This window comes from Myotis yumanensis, unplaced genomic scaffold (assembly GCF_028538775.1).
Source record: "Myotis yumanensis isolate MYYU_CA2020_CCGP unplaced genomic scaffold, mMyoYum1.0.hap1 SCAF_7, whole genome shotgun sequence".
Taxonomy (NCBI): domain Eukaryota; kingdom Metazoa; phylum Chordata; class Mammalia; order Chiroptera; family Vespertilionidae; genus Myotis; species Myotis yumanensis.
In genome coordinates, this window is record NW_027223758.1 from 32,850,217 (window position 1) to 32,868,842 (window position 18,626).

The 18,626-nt window shown below is 54.8% G+C and overlaps 1 protein-coding gene across 2 annotated transcripts; it reads right to left on the reverse strand.

Moving 5' to 3' along the window:
• Positions 1-1,687: 1,687 nt before the first annotated feature.
• On the reverse strand, positions 1,688-16,650 carry RBCK1 (RANBP2-type and C3HC4-type zinc finger containing 1). Of its 2 annotated transcripts, XM_070420085.1 has the most exons (12): positions 16,054-16,650; positions 14,614-14,758; positions 12,228-12,321; positions 11,931-12,129; positions 10,200-10,318; positions 9,952-10,125; positions 8,699-8,859; positions 7,619-7,730; positions 4,605-4,784; positions 4,237-4,335; positions 3,780-3,923; positions 1,688-2,846 (listed from the first exon to the last, which is right to left on the reverse strand). In XM_070420085.1, the coding sequence occupies exons 1-12, from the start codon at positions 16,073-16,075 to the stop codon at positions 2,766-2,768; spliced, it is 1,530 nt and encodes a 509-aa protein (XP_070276186.1). In that variant the 5' UTR covers positions 16,076-16,650; the 3' UTR covers positions 1,688-2,765. The 2 variants fall into 2 exon arrangements, with proteins under 2 accessions (XP_070276186.1, XP_070276187.1); XM_070420086.1 differs by lacking the exons at positions 8,699-8,859; positions 12,228-12,321; positions 14,614-14,758; positions 16,054-16,650 and having other exon boundaries at positions 11,931-12,123.
• Between the last annotated feature and the right edge of the window lie 1,976 nt (positions 16,651-18,626).

An 18,626-nucleotide genomic window follows, 5' to 3' on the forward strand; every position in this document is an offset into this window, starting at 1 on the left:
TCAACTTGCTAGCAGTATTTTTCCCAGACTTGCATATGGTTGGAATTTGCCCAGGAGCCTTTGTGAGCCAGCAAGGCTGTGGGCTTGCCTCCAGCTTCCTGCGTTTGAGCGAGTGGCTTTTGTGCCAGCCCAACACTAGAGGAAGACACATGCAGCTCTGACATGGGCTGTGGCACGTCCTCCACTCCCTGCCCACAGCAGCAGCAGCTCTTTATCTGAGCAGTGGGCTTCCACTTGCCTTTTCCTGTCCGGGAGACAAAGATAGTCACACAAATATATTTGGGGCCTCCTGCTGCTTCCTTGGGGAGGTAATTTAAGTCTAAAGCTCATGGGGCTTGGTTTCAAGTCTGCTCTGGCCAGTTGGCGATGGATTCTCAAGAGCCTGGGGCCCAGGCCTGGGGTGGCCCCTTGGGAGAGGATGGCACTTCCCCTTGACCCTGCAAGAGAGAGCACTTGTGAACCTCACCCCCTGGTACATTGAGTGTGGCACTGGAGGCTAGAACCCTGGGGCTGCCCTGACCCCCAATTTTGGCTGCAGCAGACTCATGCCCTGTCCGTGCTGGCGTGGATGGAGTGGGCCGAGGAAGAGACGAAGCCAATGAAGCCCCTTGTGCCTGTCTTGTCCTTATTTTGATGCAGCCACAGGTAAATACTGCAACACCTCTTAATATTTATGGGGGAAGGAAAGGCAGGGCACTGAAAAGACCTGTTAGCAGTTGCATCATCTGAACCAAGAGAATGGTCTGCTTTCCTCTTGTGCCCCAGCCCCTAAGGCAGAGGTGGGGAACGTCCAGCCCTCAAAATCATTTGGTCTGGCCCTGCCAAGGCATTAGGGGTGAGTTAGTTAAATGTTTGACCAAACAGAGCAGGCTAATTTTTCAAAAACTTATTTTTATTGATTTCAGAGAGGAAGGAAGAGGAAGAGATAGAATTATCATTGAGTTATCAATCGGCTGCCTTCTGCACGCCCCGCTCCCCCCCACCACCACTGGGGATTGAGCCTGCCACCCAGGCATATGCCCTGACGAGAAATCAAACAGTGACCTCCTGGTTCATAGGTCAATACTCAATCACTGAGCCACACCGGCGGTGCTAGCAGGCTACTTTTTAAGTTGCTAATTTTGTATGGCCCATGAAGGATGTTGTATCCAAATGGCCCTTGGCAGAAAAAAGGTTCCATCCCTGTCTAAGGGATGCCAAGATGGACCTGGCAGGAGAGGAGGGAGGAAGGAGGTGGTAAGAGAGTACTCTGCCCTGATCTGGGCCCCATCTTACTCCTGTGGTCCAGGTCCCAACTGCTGTGCCCTCCAGGTCAGTAGCTGTGCCTGTGTCTCGCTCAGAGTGGGAGGCTGCCCAAGCATGCCCTTGAGCTACCACAGCTGCTGTGAGCCAGCGCTGGCAAAGCAGGAAGGCATTCATGTCCTCTGATAGCTCTGCTCACAGTGCCTGTGGTCAACTCCAGTCCTGGCCTCCAAGGACAGGGGGCATTGCGTTTCCAGCGGTTAGAATAAGCTCACTGCCCCGAAACCACATGCCCCAACTTCTGGAGCCTGGAGTCGAGGCCCTGAACAGCAGAGACACGCTCTGCCTCTTTGATGACCCACGGCACAGCTCAGACATGTTGACCATCAAATACCAGGTCTCACGGGAAGGGAGTGGGTCCGAGAATGCAGTAAAACTTACAGAATGAACACCCAGAATGTTTTTTATTAATCCCTGACCAACACAAAAAGAAGACTGATAAGTATGGCTGGACCAATGCTATGACATTTTTACCTGAGATGCTAAAATTAGGATGGACAGCCTCACCCCTCAATTGCAGCAGTTTTACCCGATCCTGAAATGTTTGTTCCCCGACCTTGGATGCCCACTGAGCGGCAGAGGGAGCAGCAAGCCTTTCCTGCCGCCTGTACCTGCTGCTCGGCCCCTTCCTGCCCCTCAAGCCCACACCCATCTGCAGAACCTGCTTTGTGGCCTCTCGATACACTGCAAATTCAAGAGCATCCTACCCGCTCAAGCTGAGCACAGGAATGCCAAGCGGCTCACATACACTTCCTGCTGCAGTTCCTGGAGCGCCTGGGATCCTGCTTCCTCAGAGTCCCAGCCCATGTCCCTCTCACTCCCTCAGACATCACACTCATCCCTTCCTGGAAAACCATTTTAATGAGCTGACACCAGCAGCAAAGAGGGAGACGTGGAAGCTGGACCGGAGGAGCTGTGCTTTAGAGACTGCTAGGTCTCCCTCCTGGCTCTGAACAGGATTAGCAGCAGTTCTAAGAGGCCCCAGGCCTCCAACAGCAAAGCCAGAGAAAAGTCAGCCCAGAAAGCCGACGGGAAGTGGCAGGCTGGGAGCGCGCAGTGTTGAGACGAGGTGGGGGGTTGGAGGGGGGGGCATGTATGGACTCACACGGGGCTCTCAGAGGCTCTACCCAGCAAGGCCTAGGGCCAGGGCTGTGTAAGGCTGCGCCAGGCAGAGGTGGGAGCCACAAAGAAGAGATGAAAGGTCTGGCCAGCAAGCCCCAGGGAAAGGCAAAGGCACTGGGGCAGAGGCGGCTAAGGACAACAGCCAGCTCAGGTGGGGCCCTTGCAACACCCACAACAAACAAGGCCGCCATGCAGCTCCGAGGCCTTGGCTCTGCTGGGTCCTTCTCGGCCAAGCGTAAAGGCATCTCCCAGGCCAGAATTCAGAGCCAAAGCACCTGCCCTGTCCCACAGCAACTGTGGGCGTGGGGCTGGTTTGGCGTGGGGACTGGGCCATCTTCAGCTCAGTGACAGTTCTGACAGCTGGGGTGGCAAGGAATCCCATTCACCCGGCAACGGCAGCCCCCGCTGGTGTCTCCAGGGCCCTACAGAATCGGGGAGAGAGGTCAGGGCAGGGCAGACAGTGGCCCCATGATATTCCATCAACCAAAACCCACTCCACTCCAGGCCCTGCTTCTAAACCGGCCCTCGGCCTCAGCAGCCTGATGGAGGCCATCACGAGGGCCTTTCTGGGCACCCAGTTCCATGGCCTCGCTCTGCCTCCCCGAGACCCAGAGCAGGGAAGGAGCTGGTGGTCTCTGCACATTCTGGAAGGTCAGCACATGGGCAGCACCAAGAAGGGCTGCTCCTCCACCTCCACCGTCTCAAAGCCCGTCTGTGACAATGATCCCCCAATCCCAGCAACACACCCCTCATTTGATAGCTACCACATATGAAGTGCTCACATGACAGGCATCCACTGCGCCCGTTTCTTACCCTTTTTCATTTGATTCTGACAATAAGCCTAAGTGAGACAGGCCCAGCTATCACCTCCATTTTCCAGATAAAGAAACTGAGGCTCAGAGAAGGCAGTAACAGCCTAACCCACACAGCCCGCATGTGCCGGAGCCGCGGACCCACGCCACCGCGGACTCCACACTGAGCCCTTCCTGGTCACTGTCCTCTAGGGCAAGGGCTGCGACGCTTTTCAGACGGTGATTTCCGGCCTTGCAGGCCACGCAGTCTGCCTTCGGAGCATAAAAGCCGCCGCAGACTACGTGAAAGAATAAGCAGGGCTGTGCTCCCCTAACACTTCGCTTATGGACCAAAAAAATCAGATTCATGTGATTTTCACATGTCACAAAATATTCTTTTGATATTTTTTAACCATTTAAAAAGTAAAAAATGTTCTTACTTCACAGGCTGCACAAATACAGGCAGGGGACTGGATGGGGCTGTAGTTTTCCAACCCCCACTCCTGGGCGAAGCCGAGGGCCCCCTCCCCACCTCTCCTGAGCCTCTGCTCCCTAAGGACTCACCCCGGGGCCCCAGCGCGGGCCCTTGGTGACCCAGCAGATCTCGGTTTGGCAGACAGTGCAGCGGATCCAGTCACAGCCGTCCTTCTTCTGCACCACGATCTGGCACTGCGGGCAGTGCATGGCCTCGCCCTGCTGCAGCATGGACTGGGGCAGAGCAGGGCTGACGTTGGGGCCAGGCGGGGGCAGCGGCCCGGCCTCGCTCCCTCCCGGCGGCCCTCCCGACTACAGAGGAGAACCCACCCGCCTCCGCTGGAGTGGCCTCTCTCCCAGGCTCCCTGTTTCTGCCATCTCCTCCCTCCACCCAGACACCTGTCCTGCTGCTGAGCACCTATCCCAAGCCCCCGCTCTGGATGGGAGTGAGGCCAGAGGGGGGCCAGAGCCTCCAGGGCCCATACACCACAGCCCTTCTAGCTCCCAAAACTCAAATCCCCAGGCCCTCAGCCCTTCCCAGCCTCACCCTCAGCATCTCCGTCGTCTGCCGGGCGGCTACGTCGTTCTGAGCCCGCAGGGCCAGGTCGTCCTGGTACTCCCTGCAGTTCATCTGCTCGTGGATGGCCTGCAGGGAGTGGGGGGCTCGAGATGAGGAGGCTCCCGTTGGGAATCTGGGAGAGGTGGGGGACAGCAGGCACCCACACAGTACGTAATGCCTCTAGGTGTTGTCACCGACCGGGCCTCATGTTATAAACCACACACGCACTTTACAGAAGACACTGAAGCCAGGGAGGTGAAGCCGAGGTCGGCATGTATGATAATATTTACCCATTTAAGTCCTGATGGGCCCAAACCCTAAACCACCTCTCCCCCAGCTGTGGCCCCTCATCCCACCTTGCAGAGCAGGCAGTTGACGCGGAAACACACGGGGCAGGTGAACTCATTGACGTCATCCTCAAAGAAGCACCACCCCTTGCAGTCGGGGGTCTTGCAGTGGTAGCTGAAGGCACTGCGGTTCTCAGCGATGGAGACACCCAGGTCCAGAAACCGCTGGTAGTCCTCGGGGGTCAGCAGCTGCCAAGACCATAGCCTCAGTCTCCGGGACTCAGAACACCTGCTATGCGGCCCTCCCTGCCCCCAAATATGCCCCTGGAAGCCCCCAATCCATAAAGTCCCACCCAGCCCCAGGCTCGTTTCTTCCCATCAGTATTTAAAACTCCATCAAAAAGTGGATCAACGTTCTGGAGAGGGCTGGTGACGATGGCTGCACAACAGTGGGAATATGCTTAATGCACAGAACTGTGCATTTAAAAGTGGTTAAGATGGTAGTTTTATAAACATTTTACCACAATTTAAAAAAATGGACAAAAACAATAACAAGCAACGCTGGGGAACACGTGGTTACACTGGCACCCTGTACATTTCACTCTGAGAAAGCGATGTGTCAGTAACATTTCAACCACCCAGGCTTTTCCAATCCTTCGGGACTCACTCTGCTTCTACAAGTTTATCCTAAGAAAATAATATTAAGAAGAAAGAGACACCATGCAAAATGTTCGTTGAAGCATTGCTTACGAATGGAGATGTTGGAATTATTATTAAGAGGTATAAACAGGATCTATGCCATAGCGATAACCTTTAGAAAGATTTTGTAGCAAAATAGCAAAGGCTGCCCTAGCCAGTTTTGCTCAGTGGTCAGAGCGTTGGCTCACAGACTGAAGGGTCTCGGGTTCGATTCCTGTCAAGGGCACGTACCTCAGTTACAGGCTCAATCTCTGGTCGGGGCAGGGGCAGGGGCAGGGGCAGGAGGCAACCAGTTGATAAGTCTCTTTCACATCAGTGTTTCTCTCTGTCTCTCCCCCTCCCTTCTACTCTCTCTAAAAATCAATGGAAGACATATGTACTACTATCTGTAATACTTCAAACAATAAAAAAACTAAAGATCAATGGAAAAAATATCCTCAAGTGAGGATTAACCAAAAAAATAAATAAAATAAAAAAATAGCAAAGGCTATTGTATCTATGCTGGTTATACTAGTAAAAATCATGCCTGGCCAGCATGGTTCAGTGGTTAGGATCGACCTATGAACCAGGAGCTCATGGTTCAATTCCTGGTCAGGGCACATGCCCAGGCTGCAAGCTCGATTCCCAGTAGGGGGCATGCAGGAGGCAGCCAATCAATGATTCTCTCTCATCATTGATGTTTCTCTCTCTCCCTCTCCCTTCCTCTCTGAAATCAATAAAAATCATGCCTACGTTCTATATCTTGATTGGGGTGGTGGTTACATGAGACATCTGTCAAAATTCACCCAATAGTACACTTACAATAACTGCATTTTATTGTGTGCAAAGTATACCGTAATGAAGTTGATTTAAAAAAGGAAAAATACCATGTCTGCCCAGAGACACCAAAGTTAACAGGAGAAAAATGCAATCAGGGATCTGCTGGGATGGTGGGGTCGTGGCAACGACTATGGCTACCAGGTCACATGGACTGACTCTCCAGGCCCCGGAGAGGAGGCCTCAGCAAGCTTCTGGAGGTACCCTTCCCAGATACCCCACAGAGGAAGGAGATGAAAATGGGGCTGCTCTTGGGGTTAACTGTGGGAGTTCTCAAGTTCTACCCTTCTGTCTGCACTCTTTCCCTTGAGGCAGAACTCCTTGGGCTCCACGAAATGCTTGGTGAAGCCAGAGGGTTCTCAGAAGCAGGGTCACAGGAGAGAGGCAGGAGTGACGGGGAGAAACAGGGTCTGGTGTACGTGCCTGTGGGGTCCCCCATTTGGACCTCAGCCACCATGCCTCACGTTTTTGCCTGGGTGTCCGAAGATGCCCAGTTCTGGGAAGGCCACTGCCCAGCAGTTTAAAAACCTTAAATCAAGCCCAATAGTCCACTTTACAGATGGGGAAATGAAGGCCCAGAGGAGGAAGAGATCAACAGCAGTCAAGGAGAGAACTTGATAATAGCATTAATAGCAATAGCGCGCGCGCGCGCACGCGCGCACACACACACACACACACACACACACACAGGTGCACACACAGACAGCTCTGTGACAGACTGCACACAGATAGCACTGTGATAGATGCTGGAGGAATGGCCCCAATTTGCTCATGTCTCCCTGACTCCAGGCTCATGGGTGGTCCCCTCCTGCACAGAATCTGAGCTTGAGCCTGTGACTTGCTTTAGCCAGTGGAAGAGCAGCAAGTGTGAAAGGAGCCGATCTGAAAAGCACTCCTGCGCTGGGGCCCCCGCTGGCTGCTCTGGGAACTCTGAGACCCTACCACGTGAGAGCCTGGCCAGCCTGCTGGCAGATGGGAGACCAAAGTGGAAAGAGGCCCAGCCAGCCCAGCCATCGCAGGTAAGACCATCGTAAGCCAGTCCAGGACAGTGACCACCAGCTAAGCCCAGATGAGGTCAGCCAGGCCCAACCTGGACCAGAAGAATCGTCCAGATAAGCCAAACCGAAATTACTAAGTGGCAGCTTCATGAGCTAAATAAACGGTGGCTGTTTTAAGCCACTAAGTCTGAATGACCTGTTACACAGCACAAGGCAACTGATGAGGACTTACCATGTGTCAAGTGCTACTCTCGATTCTTTACACAAATCCTTCACAACCTTGAAACAGAAAGTAACTCTAACTTGGCCCTGCACTGAGATGAGAACACTGAGGCACAGAGGCCGAGTATCTGACGGGAGGTCACCCAGGCCCGCTACCTGCTTGGCTGTCTTTCCCTCATAAGGGGGTTTCTTGACCAGCTACCTCCCCCAATTCCTGTCCTGTTGACTACTTGGGCCCCCAGCATCCCACAGAGAAGGCTCTTGATAAATGTCTGCTGCCCGAGACCGGCACCCTGGGCCAGTTCCCACCTGCCAGCTCGGGGCCCAGCTCCCTGCCCCCAGGCTTACCGCCCGGATCTCCCTCTCCAGCAGCTTGCCCGAGCACGAGTAGGTGTTGTCAATGAAGGGGCAGGCGACCTCTGCCTCCTGGCTGTTGAGGATGGTGCCCTGCAGACACTCCCTGGGAGAGGGATGGAGTGGAGGTGGGTCATCTGAACCCCACCCACCGGGACCCCACCCTCGCAGGGTGAGCCTGTTCCCAGGTGGGTTTCTCAATGTCTCCCTTCTGCCCCACCAACCCGTCACCATGGCCTCAACGCCTGCCCACCCCACTGCTCTGGTCCAGGTCTCCGTCTCCCTCACCTGGAAGACAGCGGTAGCCTCCTGGGCTCCCTGTGTCCCCCACACTCCTCCCCAGTGGCTCCCATCCCGTCCTGCTCAGGCTCAGAACAAATCCAAACTCTTAACTGTGCTCCTAAGCACCCCATGACTTGCCCTCCCTAACACCTCTCTGTCCATCTGTCTGCTCCAGCCACACTGACCCCTTTTCCTGTAGAGGCCAGGCACATACCCACGCCAGTGCCACCTCCAGGGCTCCCTGGCCCCCTGCTGGAACAGGGCCCTGTTATCATAATCCGCTGGTGCTTGGCACATCGCAGTTACAGTTAACCCGTGACTATGTGACTAATCGGCCTCCCACTGGAATGACACCCCAGAAGGCAGTAACTGAGCTTTGTGCTCCCTCCTGGGCCTAGCACAGCCCCTGGCACCCGGGGGCTGCTCACCAAGTGTCAGGATGTGCTCTCCACAGACCAGGATGGAGGGGCCGTGAGAGGAGGAGCCTGCCCACCAGCCAGGTGCAGGGCGAGGTTGGCTCGGGTGGCCAGGGCTAGGGCCTCAATGCCCTGCAGGGGCCTGGGTAGGAGTAGTGAGGGGCACGGGCTCTGGAGCCAGAATGCCTGAGCTGTATGGCACTGAGCAAGTTGCTGGCCTCTCTGTACCTCACATTCTCCCCTGTGAATGGGGAGACAATGCCTGACAGGGTTTTGTGGGTGTCCAAGGAGATGTGAGAGCACAGGGCCCACCCCCTTTCCGCCTGGTTAACTGGTGGCCGGGACCCTTGCTGCTTTGCGGGGGTGGGGCCCGCACCTGCAGAAGGCGTGCAGACACTCCCGCAGCACCACGGCCTCGCCGGGCGCCAGCACCGAGTAGCACACGGGGCACTCGGCGGGCTCGGTGTTCAGCACCAGGCTCCTCTGGTCCAGCTGGACGTGCTGCAGGTAGTTCCCCTCCTGCTGCTGCTGCTTCCGCTGGGCACATGGGGTGGGGCCGTGGGCAGGTCAGGGTCTCAGGGATGGGTCAGACCAGGAAGGGGGCAGGACAAGGGTCCTGGTCAGATCCCAGAGAGGGGACAAGGCTGGGAGAGTCAGGATTCCCAGGTAGGGGTGGCAGTGGCTGGGCAGTGGGCACGAGCGAGAGCTGCTGGGAAGAGTGAAGCTCGGAGCAGGGCCAGGCAGAGTACCAGGGGCAGGAGGAAGGCCAGGCAGGGCAAGTTGGGGCTGCAATCAGGAGTCAAGCCAAGCCAGGGAGCCATGGTGGTAAGGAAAGGCCAGGGTCTGAGGAGGCAATCAGAGGTACCAGGGCTCACATTTCTGCCAAGCTGAGCAGGCGGGGCCAAGGGTTGGAGGTGGGGCAGGTAAGGTCACGGAGTAGTCAGGGGTATGGGAAGGGGAAGTGATGTACGGAGCAGAGCAAGGCGGGAGAGAGGAGGAATCCGGCCAGGGTTGCAGATGGACCAGGAGGGAGGTCATGGCTGGGTGGGTAAGGGCAGTTCTGGGTCCAAAGGAGCAAGGTGGAGGATGGGGCATCCGATCGGAATGGGGACATCAGGGTCAGGTATCTGTGTGATCAGCACTGACAGGACGGGACTACAAGAGGGGCGGGCCAGAGGGTGGGGCCAACCTCCCAGGGAGCAGTGAGGGGCTGGGTCCTGGGGTCACAGGAAGTCAGGGGTGGGATACAGCCAGAGAGGGAGGGTGGACAGGAATAGCAGGACCCAAGGTGAAGTCACAAGTGGACGAGGGGTGGCAGGTGGGACATGGTCATGGTCTCAGCCAGGATGTTGGAATCCCAACAGGCACACTTGTACGCACAACTGGTGTGTATGTCAAAGCGAGGGGCGGGACCACAACCCACAGGGGGCAGGACATGAGAGCCTGGCTGGGGCCACAGCCAGGGAGCAGGGCCTCGGCCCCAGGAGAGGGAGGGTCAGTCAAGTGCAGGGGTCAGTCCAGGAGGGGCCAGGCAGCAACTGGGGAGGAGCAAGGTGTGGAGGGCCTCCCTTCCTGGCCTCCGCCCCCCGGTCCGTCCGCAAGTGTCTGCCTGGGGACACCCCTGCCCACCTGCTGGTACTGGCGCAGCGCCTCCTCCTCGCTGGCCAGGCGCGCTCGCTCCTCTGCGTCCGGCTGGTACGTGGCGGGGACCTGGTAGGTCTCAGGCCTCGCCCGGCAGCACATCTCACAGCCGGGCCGTGTGGGCTTATTGATGAAGGTACAGCCAGGGCACTGCCAGCCCACCTGAGGACAGAGGGGCACGAGCTCAGCACGTTGAGGGGCCAGGCAGGGTGAGTCAGGGACCAGGGGCGGCTTACCGGTGGGGGCTCAGGAATGGTGTCAGGCCCCTGACCTGGCTCCTGGGGGGCCCCAGGCTTCGGAAGTGCCGGCTCCTGTGGGCCCCTGGGCTGCAGCGCGAGGTCCTTGAAGCCCAGATCTGGGGAAGAGGGTTAGGAGTTGGTGGATCCATGCAGCCCACTTCGCCCACCCCCGCAGCCAGCCAGGACCCCACCCTGCGCCCCACTCCCTCCCCCCCTCCTTCCCCCTGGGAGGAGTCTCCAGTTGGTCCTACCAGGTGGACCCAGACCAGCTGAGAGTCCTGGTGCCCACAGGGTCAGCGCCCCTCCTCCACCCATGAGTGCCCCTGTGTCCTGGGGGCTTAAAAATCCTGCCTCACAACCGGCCTCTTGTGCTCCTGCAGTGAGGCACCTTGAGGGACAAACAGCACTGCTGAACTGGACCTGCCAAAATACTGACTCCGACCCATTCATGAGACACTTGACGAAAACACAAAACTGGACTCTTAACACATCAACATCAGGAGGGTCAAGGGAAGACTGGGCAGACCTAGGACTGAAGGGACGGAGAGGACAGCTGAATGCCAGGGCCTTTGTTATAAAGAACGTCTATACTAATAAAAGGGTAATATGCTAATTAGACCAGACCTCTTCCGGACGTCATTCCAGACGTCCTGCCTCACAAAGCTGGGACCGGAGGGAAGCCAGCCCGGATCCCGGGCACCTACGGGCAGCCGGAGGAGGGAAGCCCGGGTCCCAGGTGCCGAAGGGAAGCCAGTGCCGGCAGCCAGGGGAAGAAAGGCCTACTTTTGCAAGAATTTTCGTGCATTGGGTCTCTAGCTAGTACATAAAAGTGCAGTATCAATTCTAACTTTCTAAATTTGATAGCTGTATGTGGTAATACAAGAAAATGAGTCTTTTTTTTTTTTTTAAGAAACACACACAGAAGTATTTATGGGAGAGGGCTATCATGTCTGCAACTTACCCTCAAAACAGTTCAGAAAAAAATTATTTATACCCATACCAATAATTTTTATAAATAATGTTATAGAAAGATGATAAAGCAGAACAAATATGGGAATCTGTTATACAACTATTTATACAATTTTGTAACTTTTCTGTAGGTCCGACATATTCAAAAGTATAAAGCAGCCCTAGCCGGTTTGGCTCAGTGGATAGAGCATCGGCCTGAGGACCAAAGGGTCCAGGGTCGGATTCCGATCAAGGGCATGTACCTCGGTTGCAGGCTCCTCCCCTGCCCAGGCCCTGGTCAGTGCTCGTGCAGGAGGCAACCAATCGATGTGTTTCTCTCACATTGATGTTTCTCTCTGTCTTTCCCTCTCTCTTCCACTCTCTAAAAATCAATGGAAAAATATCCTCGGGTGAGGATTAACAAAAACAAACAAAAAAAAAACAAAAACTAAATAAATAAAATATGAAGTAAAAAATTTAAACACTAGCAATTATTATCTAATTTACAGAATTAGAAAACTAATGAGCAAAGACAGGAAGGGTCTTGCCAAGACCACCCAGCTGATAAACGCCAGAGCCAGGGCTGGACCCAGCCCCTCTCCCCTGGGCCGCTGTCCCCAAAATGGATCCAGAATCGACTCCCTCCCAGGGTGTCCTTCATCCTCTCTTCCCCACCATGGGAGGATCCTCCAGGTGACCTGCCCGAAAGCCCAGGGGCTCTGCTCCCTCGAGCCCCAGGGCCTCCGGTGAGGGCCCTGTCACTCAGGAGCGGAGCCTCACCTTCCAGCATCCGCAACTGGCGCTGCCGCTGCAGCTCTTGAGGGTTGAGGGAGGTGTTGCAGGCTGACAGCAGGTAGAGGTAGGCCCGGTCACCATCCCGCCGCACGCCATGCGAGTGCAGCGTCTCCTGGTCCCGGGCCAACCGCTGCCCAATCACCCACTGCTGCAGCGCTGGCGGGAAGCCATAGTCCAGGAACACCTAGGGGAGTGGGGAGGGGGAGGGGGGAGCGACCAGGGAGAGTCAGAGCCAAATGGGAAGCCTCCGCCCTGATGTCTCCCCTCAGCCTCCTCACTCACCATGTCCTTGAGGGAAGCCACGGTCATGTCAGGCCGCACTGTGAGCCAGATGGTGACAGTGTGCATCTGAGCGTCCTCCACACTCACCCACAGCCTGCAGAGGAGAACTGGGGAGTAACATGGGCTCGGGCTGCAGGTCCCCTCAGCCGCCAGCTCTCCGCATGGACATGTTTGTACACTTGTGCATGACATGAACACACACACACACACACACACAGGCCCCCTCCCACACCACCCCCCGTCTGTGTCAGGGGCCTCTCCTGGATTCTCGCACCCCTGTGCTTCCTTTATCAGAGCCCACTGCTTAGCCCCTGCATTGTCTGCATAGTGCTCCTGGAATACATCCACACTCACCGTGCACACAGGGCCTCTGTGACTGCCCCCTCACCACCTCTCCAGCCTCTTCTATCATTCTCTCCCTTGACAGTGTGCATCTGAGCGTCCTCCACACGAAGCCACCCAGTTATTTACCATATGCCCAGACTCTGCAAAGCGCTTGACATGCATTAACTCACTTAATCCTCTCAACATACCCATGAGGCAGGTATGTTGTTATCCCTAATTTACAGATACAAACACAAGCCCAGCCCTAGCCGGTTTGGCTCAGAGGATAGAGCGTCGGCCTGCTAACTGAAAGGTCCCAGGTTCTATTCCGGCCAAGGGCACATGATCGAGCCCGGTTGTGGGCTCGATCTCCAGTGGGGGGCTTGCAGGAGGCAGCCGATCAATGATTCTCTCTCATCATTGATGTTTGTTTCTCTCTCTCTCTCTCTCTCTCCCTTTTCCTTCCTCTCTGAAATCAATAAAAATATATTTTTTAAAAAACACAAATGTATAAAAAAACAGAACAAAACACGAGCCCAGACAGGTTACCGTGACTTTGCCAAGTAAGCAATTTATAACTGTTAGAGGCAGGATTTCAATCCAAACAGTCTAATTCCAGAGAAATGGTTTTAAACACATCCTTCTCAAGGATCCCAAAACGTTTTTGGAAGACCAAAAGCATAAAAACGGAAAGCTAAGCCGTAGCCCGTTTGGCTCAGCAGATAGAGCGTTGGCCTGAGGACTGAGGGGTCCCAGGTTTGATTCCAGGCAAGGGCACGCACCTCGGTCCCCTGCCCTGGTGGGGGTTGGGGGGATGCAGGAAGCAACCAGTTGATGTGCCTCTATCACATCAATGTTTCTCTCTCTCTCACTCCCCCTTCCTTCTACTCTCTCTAAAAATCAATGGAAAAATATTAACAAAAAAAAAAGCGGGGGGAGAGACTAAGATGAAAAACCAGAAATGAGGCCAGAAGAACCGGATAAATTAGGGTACAAAACAATAACAGTAAAGTCTACTTCATATCTTCAGAGAGATTTGGGAGAACACTGCATCCATAAAGGAAGAACAGCCAGAAGCAATCATAAAATGAGGAAGAATTCCTAAAAATTTACAAAGTGACTCCGGATTAACCTAGCCTTTAGATCCAACTACAAGTTCACAAGAAAAACGGGAGATACTAAATGACACCCTGAGGAGGCAATTAATAAATCCAGAATGTAGAAAATTTCTAAAAGTCAAAGACCAGTTTTCTTAAAAAAAATTAATGCCATAAAAATAGAAGAGAATAAAACAGGCTTAGACAATATTAAGAAACGCTATGTGTAGATCTCATTTTGTTCCTGATTGGAAGAAACCAAGTATAAAAAACAGTAATGAGATAATTAGGGAAATCTGAATATAAACAGAGTATTAGGGGGATATAAAGGAGTTAATTTGTGAAAATGGTTTTGAGGTTATTTTTAAGTCCTTACTTTTTAAAAGATATCAAATTATTCAGGAATGAAATAATATCTGAGATTTGCTTTAAAATACTCCAGAAAATACTCTCAAAATTCCTCAGGATAATGATTTTCAACACCTAACCAACTATCAATGACGTGAGGGCAAAATATAGAAATTTTTAGACATGTAAAGACTTCAAAAGTTTACCATCCACTTTTCCATACAAAAAGTTTTTGAAATATAAGAACTAAGAATAGCCTGGCCAGTGTGGCTTAGTGGTTGAGCATCGACTTATGAACCAGGAGCTCACGGTTCAATTCCTGGTCAGGGCACATGCCCGGGTTGTGTGCTCAATCCCCAGTAGGAGGCGTGCAGGAGGCAGCCAATCAATGATTTTCTCTCATCACTGATGTTTCTATCTCTCTCTCCCTCTCATTTCCTCTCTGAAATCAATAAAAATATATTTAAAAAATAAAAATAAAATGCTGTTTGGTATAATAGGTATAAAATAAATTCTGTGGAAGAGGGAAAACAATAACTGTTCTATTGGCAAGAATATATTATGGCCCACGAGGGTGCAGCAAGCCCTATGTCCCTGGCCAGCCATGCACTCCTCACCTGATGTCCTGTGTTGGGGAGATCTCAGGCTTCAGCTGCACCCTCAGGGGTACCCGTTGCTCTGCCAGCCAGGTGGCACACTCCATAGCCACCTGTTCATCCCCACCTGCCACTGCTCGGCTGAGTCTCAGGGCCATCTCCTCGGCTAAAATTCAACACAGTGGAAGCAAGTTAGCACAGGGTTTATTTCACAGGATCTGAGGATGAGGGATCACAAAGTAGGTGATCCTTTTACATGCTGCTTCCTCTGTCATCCCGGTGAACTCCTACATATCCTTCAGCACCCAGCTTAAAAATCCCCTTCTTGCCTGGCCAGAATGGCTCAGTGGTTGAGTGTCGACCTATGAACCAGGAGGTCAGGGTTTGATTCCCGGTCAGGGCACATGCATCGATCCCCAGGAGGGGACGTGCAGGAGGCAGCCAATAAATGATTCTCTTTCATCATTGATGTTTCTCTCTCCCCCCTTCCTCTCTCTGAAATCAATAAAAAATAATTTTTTAAAAAAAAACACCTTTCTCTGGGAAGTCTTCTGATACTCCCCAGTCCCCCTCCCTGCTCATTTGGTTCTATTTGTCCTTCATACTCCCAGGTCCCCTATATTTCCATTCATTTATCTGACAAGCATTTATTGAGCTCCTACTGTATACCAGCCACTGTCCCAGAAACTGGGATTCAGCCAGTGAATTAGCTAAACACAGTCCCTCTCTTCATGTACGTTTCACCCTGGTAATTAGACAAGTTTAATAATGGGGGTGGGGGGGGGTGGGGGGCGGGAATCAGATTGTGATCCACGCTGGCAAGGAAATAGACAGGGTAAGGAGATGAGAGAAGGCCTCTAGGAGGAGGTGACACTGAAGCTGAGACCTGAAAGAGGAGCTGGATATTTCAAGACCCAGTTGGGGAAGAGTGTCCCAGGTAGAGAGAAAGGTAAGGGCAAAGGTCTTAGCAAGAAAAGGTTGGATTAGATCAGAAAGGGGCGGGGGGGTGGGGGGGGGGGCGCTCCAGCAGAACGAGCAAGGGAGTGATGAGCGGAGGAAGACGGTGAGGTCAGCCAGGGCAGCGGCAGGGCCTTGTGGGCTATCCAGGGCCCAGGCTGTTCCAAGAACGCGGGGTGCACAGGAGGGTTCCGAGCCGGTGGGGACAGGGGGCAAGGGGCGAGGCCAGAGCCCTTGGTATTGAGGTCAGCGGGGTGCCCCCCCCCCCCCCCCCCCCCCCCCCCCCCCCGGTCCCAGCCTAGGAGGTTCCCTGTCCTCCAGGCGCTGCCATCGCGGGTCAGGGCCGGCCCACGGGGGCCTTGCGTAAATGAATGACCAGGCGCCTGCGGAAGTGGCCGGGCCGGGGAGGAGATGAAGGGCAGTGGGCCGTCCCCGCTCCCGGGCCCTTCCTGGCAGCGCCCGCCCCCGGGAGTCTCCAGGCGCCTCGCTCCGGGCGGTGCCCACCTTTCTTGGTCTTCTCGTCCATCTGGCCTGGTTGCTCCCATCCCCCTGGCGGGGCCGCCGCTCCGGGAAAGGCTAGTCCCGGTCACCGGGGAGAGGGCGCCCGGCCAGGACCCGCGCGGCCCGGCCCGTGGCCTCCGGCGTGGCCTGAGCCCTCTCTGCGCCTCGCGGTCCCCTGCGGCCGGCGGGTGGCATCACCCTCCCGCGCACCGGGGACGGGGCCTGGGGCCGGGGCCAGCCGGACCCCGCGCAGGAGGCGAACGGGCAGGAAGCTCGGCCCAGCCGCAAAGGGCGGCAGGAAAAACCAGACCCGCCTGGTGTGCGGGGGCGACGCGCGCAGGCTGGACGCGGGAAGCCCCGGCAGGGCCCCCCCCTTCTCCCTGCGGCTAGCGCCCCCCGGCGCCCGGGATTTCAGCCAAACTCCCTGCCCTCTGGTCGGGAGGAGGAGAGCAGTTTCGGCGGAAGAGAAAGTGAAAGCGGCGGCCCCGGAAGTGGGGCGGGAGAGTGTCGCCAGATCCGGGACACCTGCCCCTAGGCAGGCAGGCCCGGGGGACGCCGCCCGCACCCCCCAGCGGACTCCCGGCTCCCCGCCCGACAAGCTCCCGTCGGGCCTGGCCACGGCGCCCCGGGGGGAGGGGCGGGACTTGAGCGGGGTCTGGGGGCGGGGCCGCGGGGTGGGCGGGGCCGCGGGGGAGGGGCGGGGATTGGGCTTAGCTCAGCCGAGCCCCCGGTGGTGGGCAGACATGGTCCTTCGCTTTGTTTGCAGAAGAGGAAACGGAGACTCCTTACACTGGTTCTCAACTTTCTGACCCTTTACAGTTCTTCATGTTGTGACCCAACCATAAAATTATTTTCGTTGCTACTTCATAACTGTAATGTTGCTACTGTTATGAATCGTAATGTAAATATCTGATATGCAGGATGGTCTTAGGCGACCCCTGTGAAAGGATCGTTCGACCGCCAAAGGGGTCGCGACCCACAGGTTGAGAACCGCTGGTTTAAGACCTGCCCAAGGCCACAGTCGGATTTGAATGCGGGCCTGGCGGGCTCAGGAACCCACCCTTAGCCAGCCAAGCTCTGCCACCTCTCGGCGACCACCCTCCGCCTTTTGTTGGGCAGCTCATGAAGTTTGCATTTGCTCGCCACGGGCTGGACGCTCTTTGCATCCGCTAGACAGCCTGTCCCTTAATTTTCCTTCCACACTCATCCCATAATCAGTGGTTCTCAACCTTGGCTGCACATTAGAATCACCTGGGAATCTTTTTAAAATCCTGATCTCTGGGCCTCATCCTCCGGAAATTCTGTTTCTTTGTGACTAATGTTGTGGCCCCACCCCATAACAAAGAAACAGAATTTCCGGAGGATGAGGCCCAGAAATCAGGATTTTAAAAAGATTCCCAGGTGATTCTAATGTGCAGCCAAGGTTGAGAACCACTGCCGTAGATCATCAGGTTACCTGTGGGCTCCACCCCCCAGAAGAGATCCAGGATCTGTCACCTCTCACTTCGTCACGCCCAGTCCCGCTGTTCCTCCATTTCTCCTCTGGTGTTTCTCAACAACCTCTCCATGGGGCTCCTTGCTTCTCCTCTTGGCCCCTAGTCCATCTTCCACCCAGCTGTCAGAGGGTCCTATTAGCATGTAAATCCAACTATGCCACTCCTCAAAGCAGTCCCAATAGTTCCCATCTCACTAATAGTAAAAGCCTGTGAAGTGCGTCCTCTCCTTTGACTTCTCCCACCAGGCTCACTGCACTCCAGCCCCACTGGCCTTTTAGGTTCCGGGACAGGGCAGACGACACACCCCCCTCAGGGCCTTTGCGCTTCCCATAACCCAAATATCTTCATGGCTTGCTCTCTCCCTTCATTTTGGTCTTTACCCGAAAGTCTTCCCTGTCCACTCTACCTGAGATTCATATACACACCTACATGTAGCATTTCATAGCCTCTTTCCTGGCTTCATTCCGCCCCCTCCACGCCCCCCTAAAGCATGTATCATTATGTAACAGCATATTTTATTTATCTTGTTGTGTTTTTTTTTGTCTGTTTCCCTCTTCTAGAGGGCAGAGACTTTTGACTGCTTTGCTCACTGCTGAGAGTTCCTGGTGCTTAAGGATCATATATTAACTAGAGGCCCGGTGCACAAATTCGTGGACAGGTGGAGTCCCTCCACCAGGCCAGCGATCAGGGCAATTGAGGCCATCGGGGCCAGCTGGCAGTGTGGCGGGGTAGGGGCCCTGGGAGGTTGGCTGGCCAGGGGGAGGGGCTGCAGGAGGTTGGCTGTGGGAGCACCCTGACCACCAGGGGGCAGCTCCTGCACTGAGCATCTGCCCCCTGGTGGTCAAGTGTGTGTCATAGTGACCAGTCATTCTGGTTGCTTAGGCTTTTGTATAGATTGAATCACTTTCATCTGTGATCACTTTCCTTTTGCCTGAAATGTGTTCTTTAAAACCGAGGTTCTCAACTAGACTGTACTTTTGAATCACCTGGGGGAGCTTTAAAAAAACCCTAAAACCCCGCCCTAACCGGTTTGGCTCAGTGGATAGAGCGTCGGCCTGCAGACTGAAAGGTCCCAGGTTT

What these genes read in the sequence shown, in the direction of transcription:
- RBCK1 (XM_070420085.1), bottom strand. Translation starts at nt 16,075, where the DNA reads ATGGACGAGAAGACCAAGAAAG. An exon ending in CCAGTTGCGGATGCTGGAAG is followed by an intron (nt 10,319 to 11,930) that starts GTGAGGCTCCGC and finishes CCTCTTCCCCAG; the next exon opens with ATCTGGGCTTCAAGGACCTC. An exon ending in CCATTCCTGAGCCCCCACCG is followed by an intron (nt 10,126 to 10,199) that starts GTAAGCCGCCCC and finishes CTCTGTCCTCAG; the next exon opens with GTGGGCTGGCAGTGCCCTGG.